The sequence below is a fragment of the Gopherus flavomarginatus genome, chromosome 7 (assembly GCF_025201925.1).
Source record: "Gopherus flavomarginatus isolate rGopFla2 chromosome 7, rGopFla2.mat.asm, whole genome shotgun sequence".
NCBI lineage: Eukaryota > Metazoa > Chordata > Testudines > Testudinidae > Gopherus > Gopherus flavomarginatus.
This window is the reverse complement of record NC_066623.1, coordinates 60,358,517-60,378,409: the sequence shown is the minus strand read 5'-3', so window position 1 is coordinate 60,378,409 and position 19,893 is coordinate 60,358,517. Positions and strand designations below refer to the sequence as shown.

At 49.0% G+C, this 19,893-nt stretch overlaps 2 protein-coding genes across 2 annotated transcripts in view; one reads left to right on the top strand and one right to left on the bottom strand.

The window, feature by feature from the left end:
* Window positions 1–19,893, bottom strand: part of CACNA1E (calcium voltage-gated channel subunit alpha1 E) — a 318,389-nt gene that overhangs the window by 218,922 nt on the left and 79,574 nt on the right. The window contains exons 3-4 of the mRNA XM_050963449.1: window positions 6,535–6,640; window positions 5,808–5,947 (exon numbers count right to left, since the gene is read on the bottom strand). Coding sequence (XP_050819406.1) covers window positions 5,808–5,947; window positions 6,535–6,640 — 246 coding nt within the window. The remainder of the gene's footprint in view (window positions 1–5,807; window positions 5,948–6,534; window positions 6,641–19,893) is intronic.
* LOC127055794 (2-5A-dependent ribonuclease-like) overlaps window positions 1–19,893 on the top strand; it is an 821,333-nt gene that overhangs the window by 766,786 nt on the left and 34,654 nt on the right. The gene's annotated exons all lie outside the window — the stretch shown is intronic.

Here is a 19,893-nt window from a genome sequence, read left to right as displayed (position 1 = left end):
GAGAGGAGGGGGTGGGGTGTGACAGGGGTGTGGCATTGAGGGAAGGGGTGGAGTAGGGGTGGGGCCTGGGGCAAAGCCAGGGGTCGAGCACCCCCCGGCACAATGAAAAGTCGGCATCTATGGTGAGAGGGGCAAGCTTTCGAGCCAAACAGAACTCTTCTTCATGCTCTGAAGTTGGCACTCTTTGTCATGAGCCACTCCAGATAGCGTGATGTTAGCTACCAAGTAGAAGCTAGAATGTTAGTCAATTCTGATCATTAGTTTCTATTGGGATGAATATCCAGATTTATTGATCTAATAAATAAATATTGATTGAGGCAAAGTCAATGTCAACACAGTAACAGGACAGATTCTCAGCTTGTTCCCGGAAACATGAATCCAATCTATGTATTGTTCCATACCATCCAAATGTTTCTATCATAAAGATTGGAATAGCCCTACATTAGGGCCACAGATTTCAAAAGTGTAACAGCTTTTCCTGTTAGACACTTTGTAAAGGAGTGAAACGAGCTACAGGTCTGTGAAAAAGAACACTGTCTTAACTCCTGATGAGCCAGTCAGGAACCCGATATCTGTGTGTGTTGATTGGCTCATCAAAGAATGATCACTATCTAGTCAAGATGCAGTCAATTATGCACTCATTCTGATGGGTTAACATTGATCCAGACTCCTGAACTGTTTAGCTCCTCAGAGATCAAAAGGATGGGCTTCTTTCTAAACTCCAGAGCAGTTCCCAAGGACCATACTTTCCACTTCAATGACAGTGTCCTCTCTCCCCCAGGAATTTTTTTGGTAGCCAGGGGCTTCACCTGATAAGCCTTGAATAGCCTGTATACCCCATTACCCTCCTGAACAGAGACTTTTAAGCACAAACACTCAAATACTTCTTGAAAGCAACTTTCAATTTGCATATTTCATTGCAAAATCCTGCATTTGATCTCAGCTGATTAGTTATACAAGTCACCTAGGCAGGGAGCAGAAACAATATTACCTGACTTTTGTAACTCACCAACCCAACATGAACTTTACAGTGCAAATATTCACCATAAGCTATTCATGAATGATAGGCAGCCCAAGAATTATTTGCTGAAGAAATCCTCTAATAGTGTAGAACTGCAAATACACTTGGGAATTTCATGATCACTCGACAAATCCATTACACAGAACAACAAAACTTGTTCTGCATCTTACCCACAGTTCCTTCCAACCCAATGCCTAGAGCAGCAGAGGTTCACAAAATCCCATAGGATAACATGGTGTGAAGGCAAACACTACACCTATGGCAGTGTCCTGAGCATGTCACAGCACTCAAACCTCAGCCTACCTCATCTCCTCGTTACACAAGCTTTTACTTCTCAGATGTAACAGCATGGATCTTAGTCCAAACACAGAACCAGGCCTTGGATGGGTTGGGAGAGATGGGCTCAAGTATTGCAGTCGCTTCCTTAGAAGATACTTTATACATCAAATATTGTTGGCACAAAACTCTTGTCTTTCTCCAACTATTTGCCAGCAGTGAGAAAACAGCAGAAACTCTGGGGGAGCTTTCTGCTGCTTCACAGCTATTGCTCTGCCCAAGTTTTGTCTTGCTGAAGCAAAGATCAGAACACAGGATGGCTGTTCAAACATCAGGAGTGTCCAGCAATGGTTATAACAGGCAGTGATCTACAAAAGAATGGCGCTGGGCGAGGCGCATTGCTGGCAGAGTAAAAGCCATGCAACAACTGGCAAAAGCAAGGTCTCCTGTGAGGCAAGCAAGAGGAGGTGCTGCCCTTGGACCCACCCCCAGAGAAGGGAGCACTTTCTAAATAAACCCCAAGGACACTTGCTGTTGAGGCCTATGGTTTTGGTAACTGGGTCCCTGATATTTGTCAGCATGTTGAGTTGTATGGAGCTCAGAGCCCTTCCTGGACAACTGATTCCCTGGCACCAGGCCCAGAGCACAGAGAAGCTCGGAAAGAAATAGAGAATGTGTTCATAGGTGAGTAACCGTTGAGTGCTGACTCAGCCTTCTGTCAGTCACGGTCAGCAGGGAAAGAGGGGAAAGGTGGCTGGTAACCACTGGTAACCACAGTGAGAGGAGGTAACCACAGTGAGAGGAGGCCTGTGCCAGAAACCCCCCCTGCCTCTCTGCTGAAGGGCCCTGGTCTGGTGAGGGCTGTCTCCATAGTTCCCGCCCATGCAGCCCCCCTCCCTCATCCCAAGGCATGACTTGCTTTTTGACAGATTCAAGCCAGAGCCTCCTGCTTATTCCCCTCCATCTGGGAAGCTGCCTGCCCCATCCGAAGCCCACCTGGGAGCTTCTCTTCCATGTTTTTGTCAGCGTAAATAGGGGGTGAGATTGTCTTCCATTTTCTCCAGGAGACTGTGCGGGGAATATCCCTGCAATGCCCCCAGTGACATGCACCAGCCCAGCTGCAGGGGTTCAGGGCTCATCTGGAAGCCTGCTTCTCAGGGGCTATAAACCAGGAAACCTCCATCCTGGAAGAAGAGAGGGGATTGCCCACTCCACCCCAGGGAGGGCAGGGGGTGAGGGGAGTGGTACTTCTCTGTGACATCAACCACCCTGAGGCATCTGCAGACTCAGCACAGTTGGCTATCTCCTTGCTGCTCCAGGTCTGCCACAGTGCAAGTCTACAATGTATGTATGCGCCAGTCCCCCGGGCAATGAATCACAGCCAGGGCCATCACTAGGGAAAGAGGAGGGGGATGCAAAATGACTCTGGAAAGACACTGATCTGTCCCAGCAGAGAGGCCACTGCTCCGCTCCCTACAATCATTCACCTGGCCCAGGAGCCAGCTTGGAAAGCTCCGAAGAGGATACCGAGATAGGATCAACTTCACTGACCCCTGCTGCCTCCGCAAGCCAAGCACTCCTGGCTCATGGGGAAGAGAAACCAGTAGCTGACCAGGCTGCACTGAGGAGCAGCACAGCCAGCCATGGCCTCACCAGCCTGACAACGAGGGAAAGGAGGGTGCCTGGGGAAAGCGATGGCTCAGAGCAGTGGGAGAAGGTTTTCTCATTGTGTTCAACATCGCTAAGAAGTAAGCGAGGAGGAATACCGCACACGCACACACCCAGCTGCTCCTCTTAAATCACAGTCCTTTGGAGTATAAGTATTTGTTGTACATACAGCCTAGAAGCGAGCGAGCTGCTGAAGGCAGTCCTGGAGAAGGGCCAGACACGGCACAGTCTTCCAATGGGATTTCATTGGTTCATAGTAACCTTTTAGCTTTCTTAGCGTGGGTACTAGCGAGAGCAGACTCAGAGTAAGTTCCAGAGGGAAATGACCTGAATGTGCCAGTGGGTGAGCACTGGGCCATGGCACAAGAAGGGGATGGACAGCAGAGCCTGAGGGGCTGCTCTCCAACTGGCAATGGCCAAGCCATTAAGAAAGGGACACCAAAGACAAGCCCATGAGATCATCTCCAGCTGCAGTCCCACACACACCCAATCCCCAGGGCATGGGACCACCCCTCATGCCTGTGCATCATAGGGCCATTATGAGTCGCACGCCATCCAGCGTGACCCAGTACGCTTTACAGTGTGAACCTATGGCACACCTGAAAAGACATTGCAAATCCACCAGGAAACAGTCTACCTTCTGCTTGTTACTCTCTGAAGAGTGAGACAAGTCCACTGACAAACAGAAAACCACCAGCAGAAAGTAAAGATGGACATGCTTTCCATCAAATCCCTCCAGGTCCCATGATCACTAGTGGCACTGGGCAAGCAGAATCCATGGCCATAGTCCCTTGCTCCTTCACCACACTTCTTCTACCAAACAGACATTTCCAAATAGCAGACTATCTGTCAAAGATGCCAGCAACCAATCAGAATTGCCCATCACTGTACTTCTGGCAAGACCCCCTTTGTCTCCCTCCTATCAAAGCAGGGAGCCAACAATGCCCCATCCTGCCTGGTGGACACAGAACAGTGAGTCACTGCCCCATGACAGCATACCCCTGGAGACACACACATTGATGCACTCCCTGGACCTGCCTCGTCGGCTTTAACAGCTAGACAAGTGACGGAACTCACTGCGATCAAACAGGTGCTCCTGCATGGACAGTCCCAACATGGAGTCTCTCTAAATGCAACATGGAATACTGGCCCATCAGCATTCATTGCCAGAAGATGTGGATGGGCAGTTGCAGCCATGAGCTATACCTAGGCAGCAGACATTTGAACAAGATGACCAGTCCACCCTTAGCCTTGTTTTATCCCGTCTCCGCAGCCTGCCCACATGGTGGGGAACTGCCACCTTCAATAACACTCCAGCCCTTCCTCTTTGGACCTTGTACCCGAGCATAAACCTCTCCGGCAGGCATGACAATGTAACTGAGCTCTGGGATTCAGGTCTCTTGGACTCTACTCCTAGCTCAGTCTCTGATTAGGCAATAAACCTCGGGCGACTCACTTCACCTCAGTGATTCAGTTACCTCCCCTGCAACATGGGGAGGATGTAATAAGACAGGGGATATGCCAGGCTTTATTAATGAAGTGCTTTATTAATTATTATTAATAATGTGCACTGAGATCCACAGATGACAGGAGCCGCCTGCTTCTATATACTAAATTGGCTTCTTTGCATGGACTGGCAATATTTCAATCAGCACAACACATACCAAGGAATAGAGCTGCAGTCTGGATGTTTTTTTTTTCCCCTCTTTGAATCCCCAGTCTCCGTGGACACCAGTTTGAATACACTCCACTTCCAAAGGTCCCTGTCCAAGAGGGATTGCACTTAGGAAGCTATGGTGTCCTGCTCGTTTGATTTGTCTCTGCAAATTATCATCATTCTAGCAAATTTACCAAAAAAGATGTCTGTTTGCTTTCATATTATCTGTGTGGAGACCGTTAACATCTCCTGACATCAAATCCAGAGGTGAAACCTGAGACTGGGTCACAAACCCAGGGTTAACCGCCAGTCCAGTGACCTATGGCACGGCCAACAATTCCCAGTAGTCCAGAAGTGCTTTGTAGACGACCATCCGTGAAGTCAGCATCCCGCCCCAGCATAAAGGATTGCTGAGTGGAGCATTATGTGGAAATGGATTCCCACCTGGAACTGCTTTCTTTCTCTTTTTCTTCATTTTATTTCTTTATTTTTATTGAGAAAGCAGAAGCCAGCACACTAGTGACTGGGCCCCAGAAGGCACTTTTGCAGTGGCTAGTAAAAGACCCTTTCCATGCCCCAGTTTTGAAATTCTAACACAGCCTTTGCTTCCAAGACCAGAGCTGACCAGCTCCTCATCAAAACTATCTTCCTTTCATTTTCAACAAGAACCCCACACGCACTCCCACTTTCCTATATTGCTTTTCCATCACAGAGTCCCAGTGTCCGGGTGACACCTCTGCTCTAGCTGAGGAGAGCTGAACATGACTCCATCCAGCACGTTAGAATGAGGTCATTCTCTTGCGTCTGAGAGTAAGCATGCCACGAGTGGAACATGCCCAGCCCCTGCCAAGCTGGGGGAGCGAGGCCCAGGATTAAAGCAGACTGAAGAGCAGCTCTCAGCCTTTAACAGGGACTAGTAAGTAGCGCTAGTCAAAGTCAGGCCTCAAAGGAGAACAGCATTTGGTTAATGAGGTTGCAACACAAACATCTGTGCACTTTCCCTCCTTTGGGGATGTATTTTAATCCCTGACAATGGATTCAATAGGGCAATTGTCCAAAGATCCTGACATTAGACGCCTACTTCTCTGGTTTTACACCACAGGGATCTGCTGTTGGATCCTACCACACAGCACCCTCCTCACCAATCTTTTGGCCACACCACTTCACGCACCGAGGAGAACTTACCCACTGAGGACCACGATGAAGTCCATGACGTTCCAGCCATTCCGGAGGTATGAGCCCTTGTGGAAAACAAATCCCAGAGCAACTATTTTAATTCCAGCTTCAAAGCAAAAGATCCCAATGAAGTAAGGCTCTGTCTTCTCCTGTGAGAAGGGACGAAAGAGATTGGTGAGAGAGGGAGTCGCAGCAAATGTCCGGAGGGGAATGCTGCTTATACCTTTTTATTTAACATTGTGCTGGAGTGGAGTTTGGCTGTTCCACCATGCTCACTACTCGATATTGGACCTCACTCTGCCTGCTCTGCTCTTAGCACACTCTGAGGCCCCACAAAACCCTTGAATAATTAACTGCAGGGCTCAGGGCTCATCTCTGTTTCCTAGTAACCCTCCCTGCACCACTTTCTAGCTGATGACCCTTTCTGACACCTCCATTAATAGCAAGTATCCCTGCCCCACTCCCCCAGAGTTGGAGAGGTCTTTCAGAAGCATGAAGAGCCCAGAGGAAAGCTCCAGCCACATTCTGTCCTTCCCCAAAGGCACTCTGGGATCACCACCATCAGAGACAGGAAAGAGATCACACCTCCAGTTTTCTGAGATTCTGTAGGCACCCAGAGGCTTAAACCTCAGCAACTGTATTCGCCAACGGGCTTGCTACCAGCTAACACCCACACCCATGAGAAAGGTGCAGCTGCTTCCAGGAGAGAAGGAAGATACAAGAGAAAGGCACTTACTAGTCGTCGGGACATGGGTGTCTTGTCATCCTCGGGGAGGTGCTGTTCCAGCGCTAGGACGATGCAGTTTGCAATGATGGTGGCCAGGATCATGTATTCAAAGGGCGTGGAGGGGACAGTTAAGGAGCAGAAATGACAAAACAGAGATGGAACAAGTCTCTAATCCACAGACTCCCTTCCATCTTCACCCTTTGTCACCACTTGTGACTGCTCAGGAAGCGATTACCATTTCTCCTCACACATGCGTGCATTCACACAGCAGCCAGATAAGCTTCCATTTTCCTCTGCTCCTAGCTAGTGGGGTGAGACCTACAGATACAGCTGTTTGGAAATGAGACAAGACAGTCAAGAGCACCAAGCCCATCAGCAGCTTCTCACCAGGGATCCAGGGGTGCCCAGAGCTCCTCCTCCACCTGGTAACTACAGTGCTGGTACTGGTGATGGAAGAAAGCCAATGCAATACAAGGAACTGAGCACTCATAGTGAGCTCCTCAGCCAGAGGTAGCTTTGAACTAGGACGATGCAGGATGCTGGGGGGCTGGAATACACATACAAAGATGAATAAGTACAAAGGTTTAAAATTGCCCAGAAGCCTCCTTCAGAGCCCACATGAAAACCGATGTGACCCAGCAAGCCTACCAGGTTGGGCTGCAAAATATAAACACAAAACACTCTCATACTTTTGTCAGGAGGGAAGGGTTTTATCTTCTCTATAAAGGTCCAACCCAGCCAACCCTCCTTCACTAAATTCCGCTGAGAATCTGGACAAAGCCCAGCTCTTTGAAGATTCCCCGTAGCCTCACACCCCTCCTTCCCCACTCAGTCCTACCTGCCATCCTCAGGCAAGCCCCCTCAACCTGCCATTTCCTTGGGGGCCTCTCTAGCCAATAAGTGCCCATGCTGGCATTAAATACAGCCCCAATGTGGAATTTAACATCAGTCACCTGCATTTATAAAAGCCTAGCTCAGTCCAGCTGGGCTTGGGAATTATAGACCGGTCCACACTCTGCCATTTTTGGCTAAGACCCACGGCAGAGAAACACTGGGCTTACTCATACATCTGACAGATTTCTGTCTGGTTTCAGGCAAGGACACACGGCTGAGTCTACCTTTGTTAGAGTCATAAATGAGGCACGCCCTACAATGCACAGAGGAGATCTGTCCTTCCTTGCTGTTATTAACGCGTTGCTCATTGTATTCCATTGCATTGCCCCACTAGTCAGTTGGATATGACTGGGGATGTTTGGAACCCATTTGGGCCATGCCTGATAGAACATTCCCTGTTTGTCTCATTGGTTCAATTCCCATCAACCTTGTAGTTCAGATGCTTTCTGCGGTCACCTAGGGATCAGCACAGCTTCTGATGCGCTGTCATTTCTGCATGGTATCGCTAGGAGCTCTGAGTGAGGTTTGGACCAAACAATACCCATTGCCCCCTCTCCAGACTTTGAGAAGGTTATTAGGCATCTGGGTGCTTGTAGTGGGGAAATTAGATATCAGATGGCTTGGAATTGACTGGAGACTGAACTACAGCTCTCCAGGTCAGGGGCTCGTTTGATTATAGTGGATCACACAGTCCAGCACAGAGCATGCTGTCAGCACTTGACAAAGAATAAGAAATAAAAAATACGGCAAGGCTAAAATTATCTTAGCTGGGTCAAAGAGGTTACGTGAAGAGAATTTCCACAAGTCAGCCATTCAGTAGTGGGAAGTCCCTCAAAGGGCAGCATACCACCAGGCCTAAGGGGGTATAATGGGGAGTCCTTCAGAGGGCAGCATACCTCAGGGCCTAAGGGGGTGTAATGCACAGTCCTTCAGAGGGCAGCACACCCCAGGGTCTAAGGGATTGTAATGGGGAGCCTCTCAGAGGGCAGCATACTCTGAACCTGGGATTTTCAGAAGCACTCAGCACTGACCCAACTCTGCTCCTGTTGGATTCAATGGGAGTTTCCCTGTTGATTTTAATGAGAGCAGAGTGAGGCTGATGGTGAGTGCTCTTGGGAATCTCATCCTGAACAGAGCTTTAGAGCAGGAGCTGATCTCGGAAGATTTGGCATTAGCTGTGGTCACAAGGATCACAAGGTCGACTCCCTCCTTCGCTCTGCAAGCGCTGCCAGCCCAGCTTGCCTGATTCTCAGGGGCGGCTCTAGACATTTTGCCGCCCCAAGCACAGTGGCATGCCACGGGGGGTGCTCTGCCGGTCGCCGGTCCCGCAGCTCCGGTGGACCTCCCACAGGTGTGCCTGCGGAGGGTCTGCTGGTCCCGCGGCTTCAGTGGAAGCCGCGGGACCAGCAGACCCTCCGCAGGCACGCCTGTGGGAGGTCCACCGGAGCCCTGCCTGCCACCTTCCCAGCGACCGGCAGACTGCCCCTCGCGGCATGCTGCCCCAAGCACGCGCTTGGCATGCTGGGGCCTGGAGCCGCCCCTGCTGATTCTCCTCTTCCCCCACAAGCACTTTCGTGCTACTAGGCAAAATCCATACAGCTACTGCCTTGACCTCCTCAAAACTCACTTCTGTCATAATGCATAAGGACTCTGCCCTCTGACAACAGCTAGCACGTTTGCTGCTGACTGTCTGAGGATGGAATACACCCTGGCATATCAGTCCCCCTGGTTCCCCCAGCCCACTTGTTATGGCTTTGATTTGAGATTGTAAGCAATTTGGGGCAGAGAATGACATTACCTATTCGTTTGTCCTGTGCCTAGCACAATGGAGCCTGACCTGGCTGGCCTCTAGGCACTACTGTAAGCTGCACATTATATAACAACAACAGTGCAGGCTGGTTTTTGCCAGCTCAGCTGCAGCTGTAATTCTCCCATGCTGATCTGATAACTGTTACGCAGGAGGCCCTTTGTGATGCCGAGGTCAGACTGTGCAATATGCACTTAATGTGGGCTACTGAAAAGGCTGATCTGTCAACTCCTACCATTATGTAGCAGCTCCATTATTGCTGGAGGGTAGGCAAGGCAGAGCTTTGGGGCTGGAATGTACTATGTAAGGACTAAGTACTAATATTATTATTGTTATTAATATTACCTGCTGCTGTGTGCCCTTCACCACCTGGCAGCGTGGGCAGGGACTGACTTTAAAAGGGTTGGGGAATTGACTTTTCAGGTCATTAATGGCCTGGGTCCTAGATGCCACTTCTGACACCCTGGGGTATGTTCCATCTGTCCCTCTGGGATCCAAGGAGATATGGCTGCTGAGCTCTGATCTCAGAGCTCCCTCCCTCCCCACATTTAGCCCAAACACAAGCACAGAGTAAGGCCTTTCCAGAGCACATCAATGCACCTCTCTTTCCAAAAGCCTGTGGCCTGGCACACTGATTGCATTGGTACATGGGTGCTAATCACCATATTTCAGCCTCATTAACCTGAGCCACACTGGGCAACTCTCCAAGGCTCTGACCTTTAGGGGCTGATCTGCAAACAGCCCCAGCCCTGTGGACCCTCAAAATCAGTATCACCATCCAATATCTATAACATGATAGTCCCCAGTCAGGATAGGGGACCCAGTATGCAGGACAAACACAGGAAATAGACACTCCTTGCCCTGAAGATGACAATCTACCATCAATGGGACTTCAGCCAGGAGTAAGGAGCTGTGTGTAGATCTCCGTAAGGCCCAGCATTTAGATTCCAAGCAGTGTAGGTGCACCTTGACACCCACAAGGAGGCCCAAGATTTTCAAAAAGTGATGCCTCCAAGTACAGGTGTCCACTCGACAGGGGCAGCTCTATGTTTTTTGCAGCCCAAGCACGGCAGTCAGGCAGCTTTCAGTGGCACACCTGCGGGCGGTCTGCTGGTCATGCGGATTCAGCGGCATGCCTGCAGGAGGTCCACCAGTGCTGCAGCATTGGCTTCCCTGCCACCGAATTGCCGCGAAAGCTGGGGGACCGGTGGACCTCCCTCAGGCGCGCCGCTGAAAGCCACCTGCCTGCCACCCTCACAGCGACTGGCAGGCCACCCCGCATGGCTTCCCGCCCCAGGCACGTGCTTGCTGAGCTGGTGCCTGGAGCCGCCCCTGCCACTCAAGATGTTTTGGCAGGGCGTAAGTCTCAGAAGTGGGTGACAATTTGGGCTCTTTAAGGCATCTCAAGTGGGACACCCCAAAATGGAGGCACCCAAAATCACTGGTGTTTTTGAAAAAGCTGGATCGATGATTTCAAAGGGACCCCAACCAGGTGTGAGGCCCCAGGCACATCAATCTGACTGCAGGGCCTGAGTCTGTACATGCTTTATCATGAAGCAGCTAGGGCCCTTGGCAAAGAGAGGTGATACAGCATGCACATGGCAATTAATTATTAGGATTATTAGATCTCCTCCCTTCAAATTAGATTGACCCCACTACAAATCACCTAGACATTAATATTTTCCTTATTGGAGGAAGGAGGAATAAACTGAGGGTTCTTCGCATTTAGAAGAAAGCATGAAGCCTAGCCCCCTGATCCTTTGATCTCAAGACGGCTGTGTTAAACAAGCCAGACATGTAAAGAATTCTCTCCTCCCATTTGGCCTGCTGCCCAGCAGAGCCAAAACAAAGCACACTTCAGAGCAAAAAGACGACTAAATCTTTGTCAGTGACCACTGAGCTTTAATGTGTCTTTGTAATAAAAGTACAATTATCATCAATGAACATGAGGAGACGGGCAATGCTTCCTAGCCCCTGCTACCTCGCAGCTAGGAGGCAGGAGAAGGGGAACTTAGATACACCACTGTTTTGAGATGGCGAGTCATATTTCAAGAACAGTGAGATACTGATGGAGAACAGACACCTCTTTACCCCTACAGGTGAGTGAATCAACTGCCATGCTCCCGCCTCCTGGGGGACATTTTCCTCCTAGAGTTCAAGAGGAGGCAGTAGATCCAGTGCACCAATTCATTGTACCTTCTGTGTTATGGGAATAAAGATCCCGGGCAAAGTGAATAGGAGTAGCTGTTTACACGGCAGGAAGGAGGTCTCCACAAGTGCCTCTTAATTTTGGGCTTGATCTTCCCTGTAAAAGAAACTGGATGAATTCTAGGTCTTGTGACAGTTTGGGAGCACGGTGGGGCAGACTGGACAGGTCTGTTGGTGCCTTGCCTTGCAACGCAATGATGTGCCCTGAGGGACCCATTGCACCAGGCAGCAACCTAGCAATTAGGGTTCAGCATTAACTCAGAGAGCTAATTAGGCCCTGCTGAGTTCAGTCAGGCTCAGCACTTTTCACAGAGAGGCTGAGTTACTCCCCTGGGAAAAACATAGGAGGGGATTGCTGACCAGGAGGCAGGATAGGGAGCCCTGGGGAAGCAGAAGTGCTGTCCCGTAAGTTGGTTTGTTATGTTTGCGTTGGAGATGGCTGGCTGGAGAGCTGCACGGCAGGAAAGGAGCAGCCAGGGACTTCTGCCAAGTGTGTGCCACTTGAGTTAAAGCAGAACTCCTGAAATAATCCTGACAGGGAGGGATTTAAGCCAGAGCCCCAGTCATCTTCTCCTCTCCAGCTGCCCACCTTCTGGCCCTGCCATGCACTGTCTAGAAGCACAAGTGCTGTGCAGCCATCCCACTGCATGGTTCTGCCACAGCACTTCACTGACCCTGCTGCCCCTCCTGCCATGCCAGGACCCACACCCTCAGTCATGTACCTTAGTCCTGATCTGCAGTGCCCTGCACTGTCTCCTCTGCCAATCCACCCCAATGCCGACCTGCACTCCCTGGGTTGGTCCAGTTCTCTGGTTAGCATGGACTGTCACGGGGGTTGGGTTGGCTCAGGGATCTGAACAAACATACACTGGCAAGGGATTACATTGAGACCAAACTACTCATTTCCACCATTTCTCTTTCTGTGCAGGTCTTTGTAGTGCCCCATCCTCATCAAAACTGAACTTCTCCCAAGTATTTAAAGTCAGAAGCAACAATCTTTCTCTGTCTGCTTTCCTCTCCCCAGCCCGTAGGAGAATAGTTTGATCAGTGTGGAGGGAGAAAGTGAGGGAAGGAGGGAGAGACGGGAGGAATGTGACTTAAAGCTAAGCAGAAGTGATGTCTGCATTTAGCTCTGAAAGTGGAGAGGCCCATTCCCTTGGCAGATGTTCCAGAAGTGAGTTCCACTGTTTAGGCCCATCTCCTGGGTAGTTCTGCCTCCAGCTCTCAGAACTGCCCCCTGCTGGTCAACAGTACAATTGCTTCCCTGAAACAGCTGGTGGTTTGGTGGTGGTTGTGATGAGGAAGAGGCAATCCAGGGCCAGACCTGGGGGCAGCTTTGAATAGCGGGCCAGACAGACCTTGAACTGAACTCCCATTCAATAGTGAGCCCATGCAGAGAGTCAAGCACCAGAGTGACTTGCAGTGCTAAGCAGATGGGCTGCTGTGCTTTACATCGGCTGGAGCTTTTTTAGGGCCTGTGGCTTCATTCCTAGACACACTAAATTACCCTACTCAAGTCTGGAGATCATGAACATGCATATCACCATAGCCAGGTCTGTCCCCCATAGCATGGGGCATAATCTTCTGGCCAGACACAGGGAAGGGGGCATTCTTTGCCACCACAGCTAACTGGGCATCCTATCGCACTGAGAAGTACAAAAGAACTTGTAAGCTGCAGACCAACTCAATCTGACGCCAGATGCCCCAGTTCATGGGTGAGACTATATAAGTGGGAGGCTCTTCAAAGCACTTCCCTCTTGCTACCATCCTTGCCTCATTCTTGCCTGGGTTAAGCTTCAGCCAGCTGCTCTTCTATTCAGGTGCTGGTTTGGATAGGTGCTGGGAGAGTTAGAACACTGTGACATCTACCTTTGCAGGAGAGGTGAGATAGGGCTGGTAACTGCTGTCACGCCTATATGAAGCTAGGACTGAGCCTTGCATGAGTCTGTGGATGAGGGCTTTGGAGGTGTAAGGAGAGTTGACCCTCTGGGTTTGGTCTAAGACCTAAGCAATTTTTAGGGCATGTCCCTTCACTTCTGCAGCTTCCTGAAAGTAGGGCAAGAGTATCGTCTAAATGGTGACCAAAGACAGGCTTTCAATCCATACCTCCAGTGATCTCGCCAAAATGAGCAATTGCAGAAGTTAGGACTTCTTTAGCCTAGTACAGAGAGGAGTCAGAGGGGATTCAGATGAAGTATGGACAAGCCAGGCCACTCAATGAAATTAATGGCAGATAATTTAAAAACAAATAAAAGGAAATATTACTTTATGCAGCACATAGTCATCCTGTGGAATTAACTGCCATGAAGTCACATCCTGTTATTGATATTAACTATGGCAGCATTAATTACGCTTGTCATTAGAAAGGATAAGATTGAGGCAGATCAGCTCTCCTGCTACAGAGCATATGCTGGGCACCCCAACGGTCAGGCAGGAAGGTGTTGGCCACCTGCAGCATTGCACAGTGTTGGGCTTTGAGGGAGGGTGGGTCTCACCAACAAGGGCACTACCAGAGAGGGAGGACACTCTGAGTGGTGTGACAGGTTCACCATCCTCAGATGAAAAGTGATAGATAAATCTATGGTGCCACCACCCCCCAAAATGGGGATGTTCTGTGCTCAATCGTAACATTTACATTACTGGGTGGGCCCAGAAAAGAGTGAAGGAAACTGCCATAAGCTGACCAACCAGGTACCAAAAAGTTTTCCCAGAGGGCTTTATATCAGCTGTGATTTCCCTTTAAGGCTCCTGTTAAGGCCACGCATTGCTTTGTTCCCCAGCCACACTGGCCTGTTTTGGGTCTTTTGTTCCCTTTTCCTGAAAACCTGTGAGCAATTAACACTGGTTCAAAGAAAACAAGCGCTTTAGCAGAGCTGCTGCAGCGAGCAAGACAAGTCCCTAGGCGCTAGATCCACTTGCCTAGATGAGAAGTGTGGGGCTGGCTGGCAGCACTGGAGTCTCTTTCCTCCCGCAGGGTCTGTTTCACCCTGACAAGTGGTGCTTGCTATTTCTCACTCCCTTCCTTTCTGAGACAGACATTTAATGCCCTTCTCTCCTTCACAATCTTTAAATTTGATTATCCCGGGATGGAAAAATCCAGATGGAAAAACCAGGTAGCTCTGATAGAGGCAGGAGCCAGAAGGAGGCATGAATGCTGTGTCTGGGGTATTACAGAGTGGGACAAAGGCAATGGCAGTGCCTAGTAGAGCAGCACCCTCTAATCCCTGTGAACACAGACCCAAGCTGAGCACATTCCACTAAGAGGGGAGAAGTGGCTTGTAGCCGCCTGATCCTTAACACAGAGGTGTGGTGCAGGGACGATGGGTGGGGGGTTCGAGAGCACAGTGTTGGCCCAATTCTTCTCCAACTGAAATTAAAGGGAATTTCACTACTGACTTCAAAGGGAACAGAATTAGGCCATGCTTTAGGTACCCACTGTGTGACACCTTAACCCTATATCTCAGCAGGGCTGAGCACCTACTGTTCCAGCTGACATCATTGGCCACTCTGGGCTCTCAGCACCTCAGAGAATTAGGCCCATGGTCTCTCAGTTTTGGACCCAAGAGAGCACTTTGGAAAACTGGGCTGTAAATGGTCTGGAGAGCCCCAAATTCCTCTGCTCCACCCCAAGAGAGATAAGAGTTGGAAACTATTAGCAAAAGGGTGATGGGAACTTCAACAAACACTAAAATCAGTCTCCTTTTCGTTCTGCCAAGGAGGTGATGATCCTCCCAGCTCAGAGTTGGGGATCCCCAGAAGATGCCCTCTCTCTCTCCCACTTCCTTCCTTGTTAGGTGTCTAATTATACAAAACTTACAGTCACCCAAAATGCACAGTAACACTTGCATCCCTCTGAGCCTGGTAATGACAGCCTGTCTCTCTCCAGCTCTCTCATTTTACCGTCATGTAGCTTCTCGGATAAGATCATTAAGGAAATGATAAAAATAGGTTTTCTTATTGATTTATCTCCTTTATCCAATGCTCTCTTCCTTGAATAGTTGACTTGTTTCCTTAGCAACTCAGCTAATTCCAGCCATGCTGCACACCTGCCGTTTGTTAATTTCCTTCCTGTTGAATTTAAAGCTGGGGAAGGAGATGAGAGGACAGTGGCAGCAGTGTTGACTTCTTGTTAGTCACCAAGCCAGACAGAAATTAGCTCAGGATTCAGCAATAACCCACTCTTCTCCCCCACCTATATCCTGTCCTGGACGCACTCCACTAGATTCTCACCTGGTCTTGCTTGAGCCATAAGTCTGTGTAATAGTGGGGATGGTGCTCGGTGCTGAGCCCCCTTCCCCTCCATCAGCTACTGAATTACATCAGAGTGATAGAGGCAGAACTTTTTTGAAGTTACCACGTGGGCATTAGCTAAGCAGAGCAACAGAAGGGAACGTGGAGCTCTTTCCCTTCTCCTAGGGGAGCAGCCTCTACACTACTGAGTGCTTCCCTCTGGTCACAAGGGACTGTGCACCTACACCAGAACCACCACGAGAACAGGTCTAGGATAAGAGCTAAAACCAGATTCACTCAGAGTCTATTGCTCATGCAGAAAGCATGCCCAGATCCAAGCCCTGAAGGAGAATTTATTATTCTAACAGCATGCTGATGCAATATGCCCAAATGGCTGGATAGGACATAAATCACACCCTGGCTGAGTGCTGCAGAAAGCCTTCACAGATTCACCTGCAGCATCTGTGACTTAGTGATCTGAAAGCAGTGAGATCATGCTAGCTTTCTCACCCCCTCCCTGCCTTCAGAAATGAAATATGCTGGTGGAAGGGTGGGATTGAGAGGACTAGGGGCTGGGATACATGCAGAATCAAAGCAGCTATCCTAGCATCTGCATAGAGGCCGGACCCTTTTAAAACTCTGTCTTAAAGAAACCAGCTGATAGGGGAAGGACTTCAGTTCCCATGTTTATTAAATCAGGATTTGCTACACCACCTCACCAATGATCCCCCACCCCTGCACTCAAGGAACCAATTTCTCCTAGGCTTCTTCTTGGTCTCCATCTTCATTTAACCCTGACTTCCCCCATCAATAGACCCTAATCCAAACCCTGGAGGAAGCACTCCCCTCTGATACAAGAGGGAATTCAGCCTCTGTGTTCATTCATTCATCTCTTTGCTCCCAATCTCCTCTTCCTTCTGCTTGTCCACCACCAATCTCCTCTCTCTCCCTCCACACGAAGTGACCCCTGTAAAGGAGCCTTCTTCTCCACAGCCCCTGCCACTTGAACACTCTTTCTCTCTCTGACTCCCCAGCACTCCAGCTAATTCCAAATTGCAGCTGAAAGCAATTCTTCTCTTCCCTGCCCCTCTCCTGCAAAGTATTTTGGGATACATTTTGCATGAAAGATCTTATTCCCAAAATAAAATAGTAGGGTACTGTCCCAAATTCAGCCCAGAGCTTCTCCACATCCCCACTTCACTAACCCTGACGGGGGAAGGAAAGGGGACACAAGAAAGTGTAGCACCTTTCTTCAGCAGGTAGGGAAGTTTGTTGTTTGATGCTGTCTTTAGTTCAATGGTCTGAACATTGGAATTTCGATGATGGTCTCATGAATGTACTCAGTCTTGTGATATTCAAGCCTCTGTCCAGTTCAAGTCACACACACCAATTGCCATTGAGTATAAAAATAGCACTGAAAGTATTCTATGCATATACCTTAGAGAGCATATATTTATATAATGTGGGTGTGTGGATATGTGCATTTGAATCATGTCTCCATATGGAGAAGAGCTGCAGGGCTGGAACATGGGTCTGCTGGTCCCTAAGTGACTGCCATATTCATACCACCACCTGACAGCTCTGGCAGCACTGCAGTTGATGGGCTGTGAGCCGTGGCGGCCCAAGCACCACCAGATATGCCACCCACAAGGAGTCTGAAAGGCAGTGCTCTCGGGGTCCCTGATTGGTCCAGGCACATTATTAAGGTGAGTGGGAACACTATGAAGGTGTCTGGACAGCTAGACGGATCCTAACCTGGCTACTGTGACAGACCCTGCTCCTTCACCTTGCTTTGGTTCCTGGCTTCCAACTCCAGCTCTGACCTTTAGTTCCAGCCCTACCCACTAGGCATGACTGCCCATGCCCTAACTGTGATATAGATACAAATAATGGGCCAGACCTACATTCCTGATATAGTCCATTTGTCTCTAGTAGCACGAAAGAACTGTTGAAAGTGCCTAAATTGAGCAGCTAGTGAACCCCAGTTGAAGGGAGTCTGTCAAAGCATGGCCAAAAGAAGAGGTATAGCTGATGCATGCTGCACTCCAGCAATCTTCAACTGAAGCTGTGCCCTCGACAGCACTTTTACTGCCAATGCAAGCTAGAAAAGCGCAGAGGCTGCTCTAAACTGCAGAGAGTGCCAAGAAGTTGATAGCAGCCCCCAGCTATTGGGGGAACACAGCTGTGGTGTATAATCACCCTAGCCCCTCCTCCTCATCTCTTCACACCAATGTCTTGCAGCAAGGAGACCTCCATCATACAGGAGGATTGGGGCTAATGAACCTAATTCTCCTTCTTTCACATCAGTGCCACTTAGTTGACTTTAATGGAGTTATTCTTGATTTAGGCCAGTCTATGTTACAGAGGGATCAGACTGAGTATCTGGAAGCATTAAAAAATATGGTATACAATTCTAAAAGTTCACGCTCTAAATCTACATGAAGGGCCAAATTCAGATCTGTGTATGTGGGCACAACTCTACTGCCTGCAGCCACCTACGTAAGATATGAATTTGCAATTGTAATTTATACATATATACACATATTAATAAGTTGTATGCATGTGGTTGTTTACATGTCATATATGCAATCATATCTGTATTCAAATTGTTTTTCTCCACTCAGCTTTGCCTTAACTGGAAACCAAATCTCTCTCTCTCTTTCTCTCTCTCTCAAACAAAAAAGAATCACATCATGTGATTTTGCTGCCTTAACATCAGTTTTTTAACTTTGGTTTCCATAGCAATGGGATGCAACTTGGCGTCACCATGACAACAGCTGCCTCTTGTTTAAATTCACCATCTGACAGGCAGCATCTCTCTCTCTCTCCAGCTGTCAGAAAGATGGACCTGCCATTACTCCTACTCCCAAAGCAGGCTTGAAATCTAATGAATGAAAGACAAAGAAAGCAGCACTGAAAGAACACAGAAAGATGGCAAAAGGCTCAGAATGTTTCTCCCAGGTAGCATGGCCATGCTACTGTCCTGAGGCATAAGCCAATGGATGAAGTTACTCCCATTAGGAAATCCCCAGTACTAGCCAGTTTTGTTTTAAACAAGTCCATGCAAAACTTTTACTGCTCTCCTAAAGGCTTCTTTCTGGGCCTTAATCACCTTTAATGGGGCACTACAGTACATAAGCCAGCATGCTGGAATTGTGGCTGGGCACGAGAGACAGGGAACTGCAGTCAGGCATCCCCCCACAGCTGATCCATGCTAGGTACTAAGAGGGCTCTGCTGTGCACTGACAGGGCACTGTAGTAAGGAAGCTCCTACCAATGGCCCTGGTTGGGCACTGACATAGAACAGCTGGGCATTGATAGGGCACTGCATAAGGAAGCTTGCATAGCAGGTCCTCACTGGTCATTGTCATGGTATTGCTAGAGTCCTCATTTGGTCCAGACAGAATAATGCAACTAAGGGCTTGTCCACACTACATGTTGGACTGGCGGTCAGTGATTGATCCAGCAGGGGTTGATTTATTACATCTAGTATCGACTCCGGTACTCCACCAGAAAGAGAGCGTCAGCTGTCGACTTACCACAGTGAAGACACTGCGGTAAGTGGATCTAAGTACGTTGACTTCAGCTACGCTATTCACATAGCTGACGTTGCGTATCTTAGATTGACCCCAGCGGTAGTGTAGACAAGCCCAAAGATCCTCAGGGATCTTCCCCACTGCTTTGTACACCTGTGCAAAGTGACTGCATAATGGGGGCAAAAAGTGCAAATGACCTCACAGAATGCTAAGCAGTAGAGAATGTGACTCCTGCTATCTGGGATCTCAATGGGCACTGTTGCAAAGTGGTTGTCACAAGACCACCTCTGCCACAGGAACTTTTGATACAGATGACATCAGAGTCAGTGCAACAGAGAAGATGAAATGAAGGCAAAGGGAGAGAGAGAAATGTAGTCAGAAGGCCAGCAACAAGCCAACTTAGCCCTGCACATTTAGGCCATAGTGCGAACTCCTCCAGTTAAGCAGGACGATTATGATACAGCACACACACTACCACCAGGTCATTATTCCCAGCACAACGGCATATGGTTCCTGAGTCAAACAGAGTTAACTAGCACTTTGAGGTTTTAAACAACCACAATCAACACAACTGTCCTTCATCTGAACAATCTAACACGTCTCAATGAGGCTCCTTTCTGGCTTTGTTGGTTTTCAGCGGGCAGTGCCAATGCTACCAGCAAACAGGAATGTGTCCTCAATCTGTATCAGTGA